The sequence below is a fragment of the Leptinotarsa decemlineata genome, unplaced genomic scaffold, assembly GCF_025532065.1.
Source record: "Leptinotarsa decemlineata unplaced genomic scaffold, Ldec_3_MD MMD2_tig00026299_RagTag_RagTag, whole genome shotgun sequence".
NCBI lineage: Eukaryota > Metazoa > Arthropoda > Insecta > Coleoptera > Chrysomelidae > Leptinotarsa > Leptinotarsa decemlineata.
The window spans coordinates 2,652,555-2,670,079 of NW_027412676.1; the positions used below are offsets into that span (position 1 = coordinate 2,652,555).

At 34.4% G+C, this 17,525-nt stretch overlaps 1 protein-coding gene across 1 annotated transcript in view; it reads right to left on the reverse strand.

Moving 5' to 3' along the window:
* LOC111503521 (uncharacterized) overlaps positions 1-15,839 on the reverse strand; it is a 34,099-nt gene extending 18,260 nt beyond the window's left edge. Inside the window, exons 1-4 of the mRNA XM_023157848.2 lie at positions 15,590-15,839; positions 15,435-15,533; positions 4,318-4,497; positions 1,752-4,227 (exon numbers count right to left, since the gene is read on the reverse strand). Coding sequence (XP_023013616.2) covers positions 1,752-4,227; positions 4,318-4,497; positions 15,435-15,533; positions 15,590-15,637 — 2,803 coding nt within the window. The 5' untranslated portion in view covers positions 15,638-15,839. The remainder of the gene's footprint in view (positions 1-1,751; positions 4,228-4,317; positions 4,498-15,434; positions 15,534-15,589) is intronic.
* Between the last annotated feature and the right edge of the window lie 1,686 nt (positions 15,840-17,525).

Here is a 17,525-nt window from a genome sequence, read left to right on the forward strand (position 1 = left end):
CTTTTGGATATGCAATTATTTAAATGTAGTTTTTTTTCTTCTTACTAATTATGTGTTGATATATTAAACTTCATTTAACTGAATTAGTTCAAATATCAACCTATTTCGTCTTGTATAAAACCTCAATAGACTGAAATGTGTCGCACTAGAGAAGTTGAGTCACGTCTATTGAATTGCTGTTTGTGCTTTTTTATATTTGATTACTTCAAATATAGGTTTCTTGAATGTAGGATCTTTGCTGCCTTCATTAAAAGAAATAAAAATAAATCTGTGTGAAGGTTTTAATATTTTTCTTATTTATGAAACATGGCTCAATTCATGTATGAATGATGAATATTTATAAATCAAAGATTACAAATTATTCATACATTGCAGAGATGGAGGTTTGTGTTGCAGAGGACGAATCTCGTCGGCGGTCGATGTCGAAGTTTTGCTTTGCAACTGACCGCCTTGGAGAGCCTCATTTATCTTTGATATTAGAGAATTGAGTTCTCTGTTGATTCCATAGATGGCGTCTTCGTAATGGGAGATGTCATCGCCCTTGTGTACTCAGGCTAGTTTTTTAAGAACAGTTGAGTCCAGCAATAAATTTGTGGTTCAGCCTAGCACCACTAATAAGACCTATGGCGGGTTGAAACAGCGCTGTCTAGTGATGGATCACAAATGCGCTGTGTTCGAATCCTATTCATACGTGACAGTACTCGCATCAGCACCAACAATCGAAATTGAGGAACAGGCCGAGCAAACGTTAGAGGACGAAATAATTTGGCCTTCCAGAAGGCCATACAAAAAGTTCTGATGCAAGTTGATCCGTTCAGTGAGACTTTAACAAAACTCGATACGTCTATCAAAATCATCTTTGTTCAATTGATGAACTAGTCTAATCTTATATGGATGAAATTTGTACTTATGAAAGATCTTTAAAACATTTGTACAACTGATTCCTGATAACTTGGTGAAGAGATTGTGAATTTTACATTAGTCCAACTTGTCCTAAAACTGCAGTACAAATAGCTTCATCGTTAACAACTCCTGGATGGTTATGCTTTTTATTGTTAACTGATCCAGTTTCCATAAATTTGTTCAATAATTTTGAAACGAATTCATGTCGTACATTTCTTCCTGGATGATTATCATTGAACATACAGGCAGCAGCTCTAGCACTATTTCCATTCTGGTACATACTCACTATTTCAATCCGTTCTCGAAGTGTATAAACCATTGCTTATCAAGAATTCACAAAAACAGAAACACCAATTGTAAATTCACGCGGTAGGTAATCGTTATTGTAGAATGAGACAAATACAAAATGAAGGGAATATCGATTTCAAACTTAACTAGGCAAAATTAGACTTTTTTGAAGTATACTTCACAAAAACACCTATGAAACCTAGGTAACAGATTGTACAGAAGTTCATTGAGGGTGGATCGTTTTCAACTAAAATAATTTTTAGCTTCCAAACTATGAGCTTCAGACCATAATGTATTCTACTTTGTTGAAATCTGTTCATCATGGAACATCTGATAATGCAAAACAACTGATAACTTGAAAAAAATGGTTACATGCTCTGGGGGTGTGATAGGGAAAATCAGATCAAATGTGAATATGTCAAAATGTGTCCCCCTAAATACTATGGTTGACGTGTTTTTTTATTTTTCCTGCAAATCATTGTACCAAAAGTTATTCAGGGTGGTTCGTTTCAAATGGAATGCACTGTATATAGATTTTTTACTTTTTCCGCTTCACTTACTTGATTTTCTTATTATTCTGCTCTCCATCTGCTGAGTGGCTGCCATATAAATATCTTCATCTTCCTCATTCTCTCTTGACTGACTACCGGGTTTGTGCCTATAATCATTCAAACATTGGGTTGGCTGCGAAAAAACATCATATTCCTTAGTCTCACATGCCTCTAATTGTTGAGTAGCTTGTAAGTACACGTCATCATTTTTCTCTACACTTGAAGATTCATTAATATTTTGTGTTGCCATCATATAGATGTCTACTTCATTTTTATTGTCACTCAAAATTGTTGTCAGTGAATCCTCCAAATTAGCACCTTTTTTCTTGAAAGTGAACATTTTAGAAGGGGCTTTGAAGTCTGTGAAAACATCTTTCTCAGTATCCATTTCTTGAGTTGCTAGCATGTAGACATCATCATTATCTTTACTGACAGTTGGAATCTCTTCATCTGTTTGAAGTGATCGATGATCCCCATCAGTCAGGTTTGGTTTACTGTCGTCACCTCTAAATTTTTGAGTTGGTAAAATATAAATGTTATCATTCTTTTGCTTTTTTTCCATTTCACTTGAATTATCAAGAATTGAATCATTATTTTCTTGGTCCGCATTATAGTGTTCTTCTATATTTGTGGAAATTCCATCAGTTTGTCTACCATGACTATTTTGGTTATCAACAATATCATCTATCTTATTTTCGGTGTTCACTTCAACATATGCTTTATTTTCACTGCTTTCATTCAAAAGTTCAGTAATTCCTAATTTGAAACTTTCTTCAGAAGACTGATTACAACTATTTTCTGTTCTCTGGGCCTTATAATCAAAAGCTTCAGCAAAAGCATCCTGAGTAGCTGGAATACAGTCTGTTTCATTCAAGTCACCATCATTCATTTGAGTAACACCTGAATGTTTCTCAACTTCAATATCAGTATCAGAACCAGAATCTTTATCTTGCTTTTTATTTTCCAAATCTACATGGTTCCTACTATGTTTATCTTTGATTTCTTTCTCACAGTCAGTATCTGAACCCGACATATATCCTGGCATTTTTGACTGAGTCAAATCTTCGTCAGAGTTCAATTTCCGTAGAGGTTTCTTTTTGAAACCAATTTCTTGAATATCTTCAATGTCAGTATCAGAGTCAGGATTTTCTGAGATTGTTTTCTTCAATTTTTTTCGTTCAGAAGTCATTTTTTTAGGGCATTTCAACTTGATATTGGAATCATCAAAATTCAGCTGCTTTGGTCCTAGTTTCTTTGTTTTGCTGTCGGAATCTTCAATGTCAGTTTCAGAATCTGAGTTGATACTTTTTTCTTCCTGCTCGGAAAGAAGTTTTGGAGTAAGTGTTTTTGACCTATGAAAAATGTCACTTTCAGGACCGTCACAACTAAATTTATCAACCATAATGTCTTTGACAGAACCTACATTAGTTGTAACTTGTCGCTTCACAGAAGTAGTAGACTTCTTTTCAGGTTGACTGTCTTCTGTATTTTCTTCAGTACGATCATGAACCTGCATTGTTAAAAAGTCAACAGAATCATTACTCACACTTTCTTCAATGAACGTATCTTCTATTTCCTCATTCACATTTATTTGTTTGCGAAAACTCATGAATGATTCATCATTTTGAAATGTTGTGTTTCTATTCATTCCTGAAGTACAAGGAGTTTGACTTGAATGAAACACTTCCCTTTCATTCTCTTTGTCTTTGTCAAGCTTTTGTAAAGTTGGGTTGAATAGTTCAATGGTCTTTTGCATTTCATTTTCATTCAAAACTAGAGTTGTTTCTCCCGAATTTGATTCTGGAGAAGGTTTAGAGCTGAAGGAACCTGATGAAATATTTTTTTGTTTTTTGTCTTCGGAATCTTTTAGCAAACTAGTGTTAATTAGCTCAATAGCTTTTTGGGTTTCATCTTCATTCAAGATTTGTGTTATTTCATCTGTGCCGGATTTTTGGGATATTTCAATGTTTTTAATATCATTTGGAGATTCTCTCATTTTGATTCTAGATACTTCCTCTGAAGAATTCATTTCTATTGCCTTGAAACCAGTGATAACTTGTATATCTTCTGCATCTTCTCTAGAAATTGTTTCACTTTTTTTCTTGAGAGGCGACTGGTTTGAGATTTTTAGGTCAGAATAATCCAGAATCTGTGTAGGAGCTTCATGAATAAAATTGTCTACAGGCTCTTTTATAACACATTTGTTCAAATTTTCAGTTACAATGAGTGGTGAGTTACAAGTTGGTTCATTTCTTTGAATATTTGTCAGTGGATATTCTATTACTTGAGTATCCATTTCATGTATATTTTCTGGATCTGCTGAATGTCCATTTTGGAGAGAATGGATATGAGAGTGTTCGGTAATTTGGTCAGCAACTGTGTGGTCAAAAATAAGTTGTGTGTTAGCAGCATAAAAATTTTGAGTTATATCCTGAGTCATCTCAGCTGTCTCCATTAAGTTTAGGGTAGAGTTTGACTTTGATATCTAAAAAAAAATTAGTGAAAATTTATTTTCATTTTATTTATTATTATTTATATTATTATTTTATATTATATTATATTTTTGAATATTTACCTTTTTATATGTTCCAACAACATCTCCAAATGTGATTTTTGTGTCTGTTGCTAGTTCATAAAGCTTAAAAGGCACAAGTTCAGCATCATGCAAAAATGTTCCATTTGAAGAGTTAAGATCACTGATGAAGTGTTGCTGATCATCTACTAAAATTATAATAGCTTGGTTCTGACTGACATTCTGAAATAGAAAAAAAACAAGGTTTGAAAGTTTATTAGTCACTATAGAAAAAAAAGTAATATATAAAAAGTTTCTAAACTACAAGTTTATGCCTCACAACAAATATAGATAGTGTGTATTTATAAAATAAACGTCAAGTCTCATTACATTTTCCCATCTGATATTTTTTCAATAATCTTTTGAAAGGTCAATAGAATCTATATCCTTTAATTCAGGGGTTAAATCATTGAAAGTTTTGGCTCCTTTAACAAAGACAGACTTTTGAAGTCTTTGTCCTTACTAGAAATATGTGAAAGCAATTTCTTGATTTGGTTGGGTATTGGTGCAGTTCAAAATTGTTACTCATTTCATCAGTTAGGTATTTATATGCCCGTCCAGTTTGATATTAAAATTGAAAATAAGTGTCTGGTATAAAAAATAATCTTTAATTGCTAACCATCCTAAACTGTCCAACAAGGTTTTTAAGGGAGTGCTTCTGCTACATGACAAAATGATATGCACTGATCGGTTTTGTGGTTTTTGAAACCTGTTAATTTGGTTTTGGTTCAGTAGGTATGAAATGGTGGAGCAATAGTTGAAATAGGGAAGTATAATACTATTATATATTATCGTTTTTGTCCATGCATTAAGGTATCTTGAATATCCGAATAAAAACTTCACTTCAAAAGAAATAGTTTTTAATATATAGTTTGCATGTTCTTTAAACGTTAGTCCATAGTCAACTATAATACCCAAGTATTTGATTTTTTTTACTTGTTGGATTGAGTTCCCGCATAGTTTGATTTCCAAGTTCTGGTTTGGCAGTGTATTAATCTGGTTTTCTCTTGCAATGAGCATACATTTTGTTTAATTTTCATTTATTTTAAATAAATTACTGCAACACCATTTATGAATACAATTTATCGTAGAGTTTATCATTTCCGTCAAAATTCCATGGTCCACATTCCAGCTTCTCCTACTATATCTATAGAAATCAGGAAGAGTAAAGGGCCGAGAATACTACCTTGTGGCACCCCAAATCTATTTTTCATTTCCTCTATGTTATTCAGAAGAAATTTTTGTTTCCTATTATCTAGACAGTTTGCAAACCATTTCAATGCTTTACCGACAATACCGATACATTCCATATTTAGCACTAATCTATTTGTGAAATCTTTAATGGCGCTGGTTCATTCAATTATAAGAATAATAAGAATTAAAGGACCAGGGAGATCACTCCCAATCAATGCAGAATGACGACGAACAGTTGGGTCCACTCACCTGTTGTTCTGTCGACGGATAGGATGTCCACAAGGCTTCGAATGTGTGTTCTTCTGCTGCACAATACTCTAGAGTTTCGATTTTACACATATAGCAGTCATATAGCTAATCACAAAAATGCGGGAAAAATACTTTTAAAGCGGAGTACCAATTTGCGGAGCGAAAAATGGCCGTATTCCTCCTGCTTCTCCCCGCGCATGTCTGAGTTTTCCCCAACTGCATTTGCGCGGTGAAAGAATCCCGTGTGGTTACAGGGAAAAAAAAAATAATACCCAAAAAATAAAAGTGAAAATTTCCTCACTCAACCTTTGCATTTAGGAAGGTAATGAAACAAAAATAATACTAAACTCAAAAAAATAATATGATAAGGTGAACCGTAAACATTCCGGCCACCCAAAAAGGGGTATTTGACCCTTTTTTAATGCGAAATTTCAACTTCTGGTAGAGGGCATAACTTTACCAGAGGTCTTTTGAATTCACTACCATCTGCAGTGCGGATCGTAGCAACGCGACAAATATCATCTGCACCTGGGTGCAGAGCTGTAATTCTGGCAAGATTCCATTTCGAAGGAGAAACATTATCTTGCTTTATTATTACTAAAGTACCAAGTTTGGGAGGAGGCGAGGTGGGAGCAAACCATTTCGCCTTTTGTTGCAAGGTATGTAAATACTCTGTATGCCATCGTGACCAAAAATCCTGATGGAGTCGTTGTAAAAGTTGCCATCGGCTTAGCTGATTCAACTTCAAGTGAGACAAATCTGGATCAGGTAACGCAGAAATAGGTTCCAGGGTTAAAAAGTGACCCGGTGTTAACACGGAAAAATCATTGGCATCTGAACTGATGGGTGTTAGAGGGCGGCTGTTTAGCAAACCCTCAATCTGAACGAGTACTGTGTAAAATTCTTCGTAATTTAAAATCTGTTCACCAATTACTCGCTTCAAATGCGTTTTTACTGACTTGACTCCAGCTTCTACCAATCCCGAAAAATGTGGAGCAGAAGGAGGTTGAAAATGCCATTCTATTGCGAGAGAATTTGCTGCATTTCTCAACATGTTTTGAATTATTTTGTTACCACCAACGAAAGCTGTACCGTTGTCAGAATAACATTTTATTACAGGACCTCTTCGTGAAATCAAACGCCGGAAGGCACACAAAAACGTCTCACTAGACAAATCTCCCGAAAGTTCTAAGTGTAATGCTTTAGTAGCAAAACAACAAAACACGACCACGTACGATTTGAACGTTTTTGAAGAGCGAATCTTCATTGCTTTCGTTGTGAAAGGACCACAGTGATCGATTGCAATAACTGAAAAACTGCGAAGTTGAGAAATGCGTAAGCGGGGTAGAGAACCCATTGGAGGCTGATATGGTTTTGGGTTCAAACGACAGCATTTTAGGCATTTTGAAATGATGCTGTATATAGCGCGTTTTGGCGACAAGATCCAAAAATGTTGAATTAATAAAAATTGTAAGGTCTGCGCACCGGGGTGTAAATAGACTTTATGAAAGTATTCTATGATCAAAGTGGTAAGCCGACAACCTTTTGGTAAAAGTACGGGGTGTTTTTGATCATAGTTTAGGTCTGAGTGTTCGAGACGACCTCCGACTCGTATAATATTATGGGAATCAATAAATACTCCTAATTTTTTATAGGCCTTTGGAATCGATCTTTTATTTTTCATATTATTTATCAGATCCGAAAAATATTTCTGTTGAGTATATCTTACTAAAAATAAAGTAGATTGTTGTAATTCACAACTTGTAAGTACACACGTTCTGCGAAAATCGCGATTTGATTTTTTAGAGTTGAAAAGAAAACGTAAATAGTAAGCAATAATTCTTTGTACTTTCGAAAATGAAGAGAAGCGGGTCAGTATTTTTTCGAAAGGGTCGAATTCTGATTCGGAAGTTACAAGAAAGGTATTTCTTTCTTCAGAAAACACTTCAGGGGGTGCACTATCAAATTTGAATCTAGATTTTGGCCATTGGTTACAGGGTAATGCAAGCCATGGCGGACCTTTCAACCATAAATTATTTTCTAAGAACTCTGAAGGTAATTGTCCTCTTGAAGCACTGTCACTAGGATTATTTTGCGAGTCAATATGATGCCATGATTCTGGTGATAATAATTCTTGAATGCGCGCAACACGATTTCCGACAAATGTTTTCCATTTATATGCAGGTCCTTTAATCCAATGCAGAGCAATTGAAGAGTCAGTCCACGCATACAATCTAGAAAACACTATTTTATTGTGAAAAGTTTTCAAAACGTAGGAAACTAATTCACTTAGAAGAACACAAGCAGTTAATTCAAGTTTTGGAATTGACAAATTTTTCAAAGGACTAAGGCGAGACTTAGCAATAACAAAATGTATATCACATTTTTCATTTTCAGTTATTCGAAAATAAATTACCGTGGCATACGCCTTCATTGAGGCATCTCCGAATGCATGCAATTGCACTTCCGAGTTCTGTTTGATTCCAATCAAGCGAGGAATTCGAACCTTCTCGAGTAGTAAAAGCTCATCTTTTAACTGTGACCACCTTTCGCGAATTTCGAGTGGTGGTTCATCATCCCATTGAAGACCTAATGTATGTAAAATTTGCATAAAGGATTTCGCGAATAAAGTGACAGGACTAAGAAATCCTAACGGATCATACAGACGTGCAATTTGACTTAAAATATTCCGTTTGGTGCATTTGCATTCTGTGGTATCGACTGTGAAACAAAATATGTCATCTTGTGGAAACCACTGAAGACCCAAGATTTTTAAGATATGCGATTCTGTGTCGAAGTTAACTAAACTTGTTTGAAGTTGCGATTCTGGAATATCTAAAAGTAATTTCTTAGTATTACTCGACCATTTTCCTAGTTCAAAGCCGCCCTTTTTCAGTATTGCAATCAGTTGATCGCGAGCTATCTTTGCTTCCTGAAATGAATTGAAACTCGAACAACAATCATCAACGTAAGTCGAATGTTCTAAAATTCGAGCTCCCAAGGGGTAGTTGTCGCGTTCATCTTGTGCTAACTGAAGGATGGTTCGATTCGCAAGAAATGGAGAGCAAGACAACCCAAAAATCACTCTCTCAAACATGTACTCGCGGATAGGTTCGCATTTGGAATTTCTCCATAAAATTCTCTGAAAAGTTTGATGCTTTTCAGCTACTTTAAGCATAGTGAACATAGAGTGAATATCACAAGTGAATGTTATATTACCAAGACGAAAATTTAATAGAATTTGACCAATATCCTTTTGAAGCTTTTGACCAATCAAAAGCGTATCATTTAACGACGGTTGGTTGCCTCTAATTTTGAAACTGCCGTCTAGTACTATGCGGACCTTTCCTGGTTTCACTACCGCGTGATGTGGTATTATAAAACCATTTTGGAGAAGTAGGTTGTCAGGGACAGGTTTGAGAAAACCTTCTTTTAAATAATCAACAATTATTTTTGAATATTCGCGATGTAATTCCTTATTTGCGTACAACCTATTTTCAAGGGACAAAAAACGTTTTGTAGCAAGAGCGCGACATTCTGTGATGTCAAAAAGCGGTTCATTAATATTTTTGAATGGAAGCTCTAGAATATATCTACCAGTAGCGTCACGTGAGTGTGTTTCTCGAAATATTTTCTCGCAGAGTTCATTTTCTGGAGACATCATTTTTTCTCTAGGAATCTCCTCAATTTCCCAGAAGTGCGAAAGAGTCTTATTCAAGTTGAACAAATCTGTTTGTGCCGTAGAACAAAATAAAGTTGTAGCGGTAGTAAATGAAGAGTTCAACTCCGTATATTTTCCGATTAATACGTAACCGAAAATTGTATTTATTGCGATCGGTTCATTCCTTTCGCCCGAAATATGATTGTTAAGTAAAATAAGAGCAAAAATTTCGGCACCTAATAATAAATCTATTGGACCGGGTTCATAAAATTTAGGATCAGCAAGAAACAGATTTTTTATATGGTCAAGGTGCGTATGTTTCAGAGTGCGAGGTGGCATATCTGTGCATATTTTTGGTAAAATGTAAGCATCAATATTCAATATTGGGTTGGAGGTACCAATCGGTTTGATAGAGCAAGAAACTCCACCTTTTGTAGTATATTCCTCCATTTGATTCAAACCTTGAATTTTCAAGGACGATTCGAATCGCGCTAAATGTAGTTTTTTAAAACACTTTTCTGATATGTAATTTGTCTCGGAACCACTGTCAATAAGTGCTCGAACTTTGTGAAAATTACCAAATGAATCCTGAATTTCAAGAAGAGCGGTTGAAAGCAATACACCAGAACGAGATGAAGCGATTCCACAGAAATTTGTAGGCGGCTGCGGGTTTTGCATTTGTAAAGAAATATTTTGTTTTGCTTGCGCTTGCGGTGATGAAAAATCAACATCTGAAGTGGGGTGTGCTCGGGGTAAGGAGCCACTGTTGAATTGCGTATTGAAAGGACTCGTTTGCGGAGGAAGACTGTCTATTTGCGGGACATGAGCGGATTGAGGCGTTGCTCCGATTAATGGAGCACTAGTGGCGAAAAGACTGTCAGTGGCGTGCAAGTTTTGCGGATAATATTGGGAATTATTCGTTGCAGAATTGAACTGCGGATTGTAAATGGAATTGTTGGGATTTTGCGGACTAGTAACACTAGTGGGTTGATTATTACGTGACGTATTTATGCATATCATTGTGTGATGTCTTGAAAAGCAGGATCGACAGTTAGATTGCGAACGGCACATCTCAGAGGTATGACGATCTGAGAGGCAGTTTAAACACCATTTGTTAGCGTGGGCAAGGCTTAGACGTTCTGGTGGTGATTTATTTTGGAACTGAGGACATTTATAAATGAAGTGATCAGTTGATTTACAGAATGTACATGAATAAGTGGTGCTTTTTTTTGCATTTACAAAAAACGTGTTTGCCTGACGCGGTTTCAACTGAAATGAATTAGAACCTTTGGTTTTGTTTTCAGGCTTGCAATGTAATTGACTATTAGACGTTTTTTGTGATTTTAAAGAAGAAGAAAATTCTACAGTCTCTAATGCGTGACAGTGATTTACAATGAATGATTTCAAATCATCGTATTGTGGAAAGGTTCCTTTGTTTGGATTACCGTATTGAATTTCAAATTTAGTTAACAGATCATCATTTAAATGCTTGGAAAGCATATAGAATAGTAAAAAATCACTCTGTTTTATAGGTAATTTCATTTTTTCCAAAGCAGAAATATTTTCAGTGAAAATATCTACAAGAGAACGTAAAGCTTTCGAGTTATTAGAATTAGTAACGATAGGTGCGTTATCTAGCGACTGTAAATGGGCGAATGCGATTAAGCGTGGTCGATCGTAACGTTCGATTAGAGCGTCAAGAGCAGCCTTATAGTTCAGTGCGGATGCGGAATTGCTTTGGACAACAGCCTTTGCAGGACCCTCCAAGGCGTCCATCAGATGCGAGTATTTTTCGACGTCAGAGCGGTCGTCATCTCCGTCAACGACTAAAGAAAAAATTTCATAAAAATGGCGGAATTGTTTAAGATCTCCTGAAAATTTGGGTATTTTGAGTGGATTCAGCTTAGCAGAAGGCTTACTCGGTTGTGGTGTGGAAAGAACAGGTTTTTGGTCAGTTTGGAATACAGTATGGTACGAAGCATACACTTCTGAAGCGTCGTTTTCAAATTCTTTGCGAAGGTTTTCTTCGGCATCGGTATCTTCGTTTTCCATAATGCTAGCCAAGCTTATTGTACTCGAATGGTGAATATAAAACTGTTTTTTCACCTCATCAAAGGCCGAATATGCCATTTGAAACTGTAGTTTTGCTTGCTCACTTGTTGAAGCATTCATGGCGAATTTTTTGAGTTCACGCATTTGATAGTAATAAATTTGGCGAATCGCCTTATATTGTTTCAGTTTGTTAGCGTTTGAAGACATATTTTATTTTATTACTTAAGATAGCGAAAAAATATCTGTACGCCACTGGTGATAGCAAATGAAAAAGCAAAACTCTGCGTATCGTATGACCTTGAAAATGATTAGGAAACTGATAAGAACAAAATAAATGGCACTGAATACCTGCCTATTGGGTGACCTTGAAAGACAGATAAATTAATGAATTTATTTTCAAGAACATATAATTATTAGATGTGAGGAAATCTACACAATTTTTTGGGATCCGGCCGAAGTGGCCATGTGAAATCTTTAATGGCGCTGGTTCATTCAATTATAAGAATAATAAGAATTAAAGGACCAGGGAGATCACTCCCAATCAATGCAGAATGACGACGAACAGTTGGGTCCACTCACCTGTTGTTCTGTCGACGGATAGGATGTCCACAAGGCTTCGAATGTGTGTTCTTCTGCTGCACAATACTCTAGAGTTTCGATTTTACACATATAGCAGTCATATAGCTAATCACAAAAATGCGGGAAAAATACTTTTAAAGCGGAGTACCAATTTGCGGAGCGAAAAATGGCCGTATTCCTCCTGCTTCTCCCCGCGCATGTCTGAGTTTTCCCCAACTGCATTTGCGCGGTGAAAGAATCCCGTGTGGTTACAGGGAAAAAAAAATAATACCCAAAAAATAAAAGTGAAAATTTCCTCACTCAACCTTTGCATTTAGGAAGGTAATGAAACAAAAATAATACTAAACTCAAAAAAATAATATGATAAGGTGAACCGTAAACACTATTTATATCCATCGTTTTAAAAGCCTTCTGTAGATCAAAGAATACTGCACCTACCAGTTTATTTCCTTCCAATCATCTAAACACATTGAAATGCTGTTTCACAACTATGCTTGCTTCGAAAAACAGATTGAACACTATTAACTATGTTTATCAACTATATCTTACCAATTGTTTGTACACTACCTTTTCTAAAATTTTTTCAATCGAGTTTAGCATATTTATTGGTCTTAGATCGGAAGCTTTATTTGAATTAAATACCTTTTTTCAGTGGAATTATGGTTGATATTTTCAAATCATTTGGAAGCGTTCTAGTCTCTAGTAAAGTATTACCAAGGTTGAGCAACGGTTCTGCAATGTCATCAAAACAATATTTCATGAGCAATATATTTATCTCGTCAGTACTACTTTTATTGTGCAATGAAAAAATAATATTTTTCAATTCCATGTAGTCAATCATCTCGAATTCTTCCAATTGAGTGTAAAGATAAGTAGTAGAATCACATCTATGAAAAAGGCATTAAGATTTCTCTGTAGAGTCAGGCAGCGAAATTTTTGTAAGCCTTTATTTTTTGCAAACAAAATTTCATCACTGTATGCTCTATTCATTTTAGAAACAGTTTGTTCAGTGCATAAACATAGAACAGAACTTCCCTCAATTTTCTCTCATTATACCACACGTCAGACCCTAAATTTATTTAAGTCTTCCCATAACTAACTTAACTTTAACTGATAATTTTGTATTGCATGTATTGTATGTATAACCATCTTTCTAACTACCTGAAATGCATAGTAAACTGTACTGACTTTTGAAAATCAACTAAAGATTTTCTTATCAAGAGGCCCTATTATAGTTTGCAACAATTTTATAACGATACCTTTTAATCATATTTGTGTTTTAATACATTATTTAGGCATTTTAAAAATCATTTTTGTGTTTGTATGTATATATATATATATATATATATATATATATATATATATATATATATATATATATATATATATATATATATATTTTGAATGATGCAACTAATTTTCCTTTATTTTGAGTATTTCAATATTAAATTCTACAAAAAGGATTTGAAGCTTTATATCTTCTATTAATTATCTGCGAGCGCTTTCGACAGTTGGTAGTACTGTCATCATCTGGCACTCCTCAAACTGACTTTGAGTTTGAGGAGTAGGAGTATATATATATATATATATATATATATATATATATATATCCCAACACCAAACCGTTATTTCAACACCTCAACACGTGTTTCAGTCACCAAGTGATCTTCAAGAAGAAGATTAAACTCATAATTTCTTAATCTTCCTTTTGAAGTTGATGATGATCGAAACACGTGTCGAGGTGTTAAAATAACGGTTTGGTTTTTGGGATAAAACTCCAGCAAATATTCATTACTACACCAAAGGTTCCAAACAATGCATCACAAGTATGTATGGATATATTCATATACGTGTGTAGGTATGTTATTTTGTTTATTTTGTATGTAACAAATATTCTTTAGAAAATGCGACATTCAAAATTTATAATTTCCATGGTAGGACTCTAGATATTTTTATTAAACTACTACTCTGATTTCACGTATTGACTATGGTTTTTTCTTCTCAAAAAAAACAATGTTTACCAAAGCTTTGACAATGAGAATTTCTCTTTGGACCACAAAGCATATTTACTATTATTATTATTCCGAGTTGTGACAATACTTTAAATTATGTCCTTAATGATATTGATATAATATTTGTTTAAAGCGTTGGATATATCACAGATATCTTTGATAGTCTCCTGTTCGGAAATTTGAATTTCATTTACAACACACATGTTTTCGGTTTTGGGTAACATTTCTTTCAATATTTCTTTCTTTCTTTTGCATTTTTCTCGCCTATTTGTTTGTACAGCTACATTTTGATTTTTTTTTATAATGTTCCCAGTTGTCTAGGCTTCAAGTCATCACAAACATTTTATGACTACTGTCTCTCTCTTTCTTGTAGCTTCGGCAACACATTTGTTCCACCACACTTTGTATTTTTTGGATATATTATCATATTTTTTATTGGTGCAACTTCATAAAAGATATCCACAAATTTGTTTCTGAAATCCCTATATTTATCATCAATATTATCTATTCTAAAGTTCCAATTCACCTCTGCTAGTTTTAAGTTAATTGCATAAAAGTCAATGTTCCTCCCTCATTTGGTAGTTGATGGTTACTATAAAGTGGTCTGTTAATCTGGGTGTTTCTAGGATTTTGGTTATATTATGTTTTGTTATGTGTGTGATGTCCATATCATACTAATCATTCCAAATATCTTATTGATTATATCAAACATATTCTTTCGATTCTGGAAATTACAAAACAATATTTTTTTTGAGTTCCAACATTTTTGGCTCCACTATGTTTGAACCATTTTATTGGGGTATTTGCCAAAAAAGTAAAGTTCACAAATGGAACATAAGTAATTCTTTTCTAATTCCTCAACTTCTTCATCTTTTTTACTTCCCTCTGACCATTCTTCAATTTTTATCTAACTCTTCATCATCGTATCCATCTTCTGGTTGGACATCCTTGAAAAATCGCAATATCTTTTCCAGCTCTCTTTCATAATCCAAAATTATGATTACAGTAATTGCATATGGTCCACTGCATCAGTTTGTCAATTTACTCAGTTACTATTCTAGCAAAGTCAACGAATATATACTGATTTATCAATGAAAGATACACAGCCCGAGAATTCCATACACTGACGATAGTTTTTACAAAACACCAATCGTAACCTGCCTGGTCCACTACACCAGCTGCATCTACTGAAGGATCAAGTCACAAATCTGTATGTTGGCTATTTGTTGGACTCAAAATTTAAAATACTTGCATAAATGTTTCCATTGAAAAACACATATTTCTCGCGACATAAGACTGGTGCACGAATTCACCTTCAATCAATGAATGTATGTACTTATAGCATACAAAACCTTGGAGAGATTTTGTCTTACCAAATGCTTTACATTGATAGTTGCAACTTTGTTTCTTCCAACGGTATTGGTTCCCTTATAAACTGGATATATTTTATCACCAATTTGCAAGCAGGCACCCTGAAAAATGTATTTAGATTATTTATGAAAGGATATGGTGGTAGGTTTTCATTTACTTGAATCCTCCTAAACCGATCTGTCCTAACAACATTATCGCCTTCCATGGCACAATGAATATATTAATATACAATAATCATCACTTTTCAACAATCAAAATAGACTTGAATGTGTTATAAACAAAATTCAAAATAATAATTTTGATTTCAAATGTCTTTTTTTTTCCTCTTCTCAATTTATCAACAGTTTTAGTCTTTCGCATAAGTGGTAGTGTACTCCAGTGGCGATCACAGACCACCGGTCTATGGTTGCTATACAAAAGTGTGAAGTATATTTACCGTGCGTTGTGCGTTTCACCGCAGCAACAACGATCAAAATGCTTCTATAATCGTGGCACATGATGACCGCGGTCGTTGTGGTCGCCTCTAAAACGTCACACTGGACCATAGAAGTAATTATATAAAGTGTTTCATTCATCTTTTACTGTACCTATCGAAGACAAAGAAGAGACAGCATAGGAAAATCGGAAACCGTAAGAGATACAAAGACGACTTAAATTAACGGTATTCCGATTACTTCCGGAAGTATTCAAAAAAAAACCGATTGGCAAAAATTTGTTTCAATTACTTTCTGACGTTATTTGGGAAGATATTGAATAAAAACACTTTCTCATTGCCACTTTTCACACTCACCAATGTTAATTTTTTATGTAGACTGTGAAAAAGAATCAGTCGGTTATGGCGACAACTTCACTGATGTAGCAACATAACCATGCTAACTTATACCCACGAATCGAAATTGGTGATGGTTTCTCAGAAACGAAATGTCGGATTAGAAATCTACAAATGTCATAATGTACAGACTGTACAAACGGAATAGAGAAAAGTGTTTTTCCTATAATTCAGTGTTCACATAAAGTGTTCCTTTCGAAAGTATTTTTCTTTCGTGTAATTCAATGTTTATATGAAAACAGAGTACAGTTAGAAAAGTGGCGATGATAAAGTATTTTTGTATATCTTTCTAAATAACGTCAGGAAAGAAATAATTTCGGAATATTGGTTTTTACGAATACGTCTGAAACCAATCCAAATTTCACAAATTTCAGAACGGCATGAATATAATCTCTAGAGTGAGCTTTATTTTCTAATATAACTGACTTTGTATCTATTAAGGTTTCCAATTTTTCCATGCTTGGTTGGCATTATACTACCACAAAATAATTTTTTTATATCAGATTTATATTTTTAAATGATAAATTAATATTACGTAAATAACACTGTTTTACATGTGGATAGTTTATGTTTGTCCCTACACGTTCGCTGTACTATTTTCAGGAAAAAGGCTCACGAGCTATCCGACTTCACGTGACCTTGGAAAAATAGACAAAAGTTGTTAATTATTCCATACATATGATCAGATAAATATTTAGGGAGATAAATTAAAATACAATTATAAAATATTCAAAATGTACGTGGCTCAAATTTAAATCGTTGATTTTTTGTTGAGGAGATAATCACATCGAAAAGATTTTGTAGATTGAGCGTATGTTCAAAATATTATTCTTACTGTAAAAACTCCACTAGGTTGAATGAGAATTGTATTTTTCCTCCTACAAGAACTATTAGAATTTCAACCATTTTCCTGACATATGGTTCAAACCTGACAAATAATTCATTATTAAGAAATACATATGAAATATATTTTTAAACCCTAACACAGGTTGAATACACTCATTCTAAAGCAGACGCAATGTGTCAAGTCTTCTGAATTTGTATGGCCAAGATTTCTGCTTTCGTGCGGCTAGCCGGCTTGATCATGACATTCGAAAGTAAAGAGGACATCATCCCACTAAGGACTCCAATGATCAGAACAACCATTTTAAAATAGTGGTCTAGATAGAGTCTGGGGAAATTGAAGAGAACATCTCGATAGTTCATCCGTTTTTCCTCCTCTTTTCGAACGATATCTTCCTCATCGGGAGCTAAAAACTACACG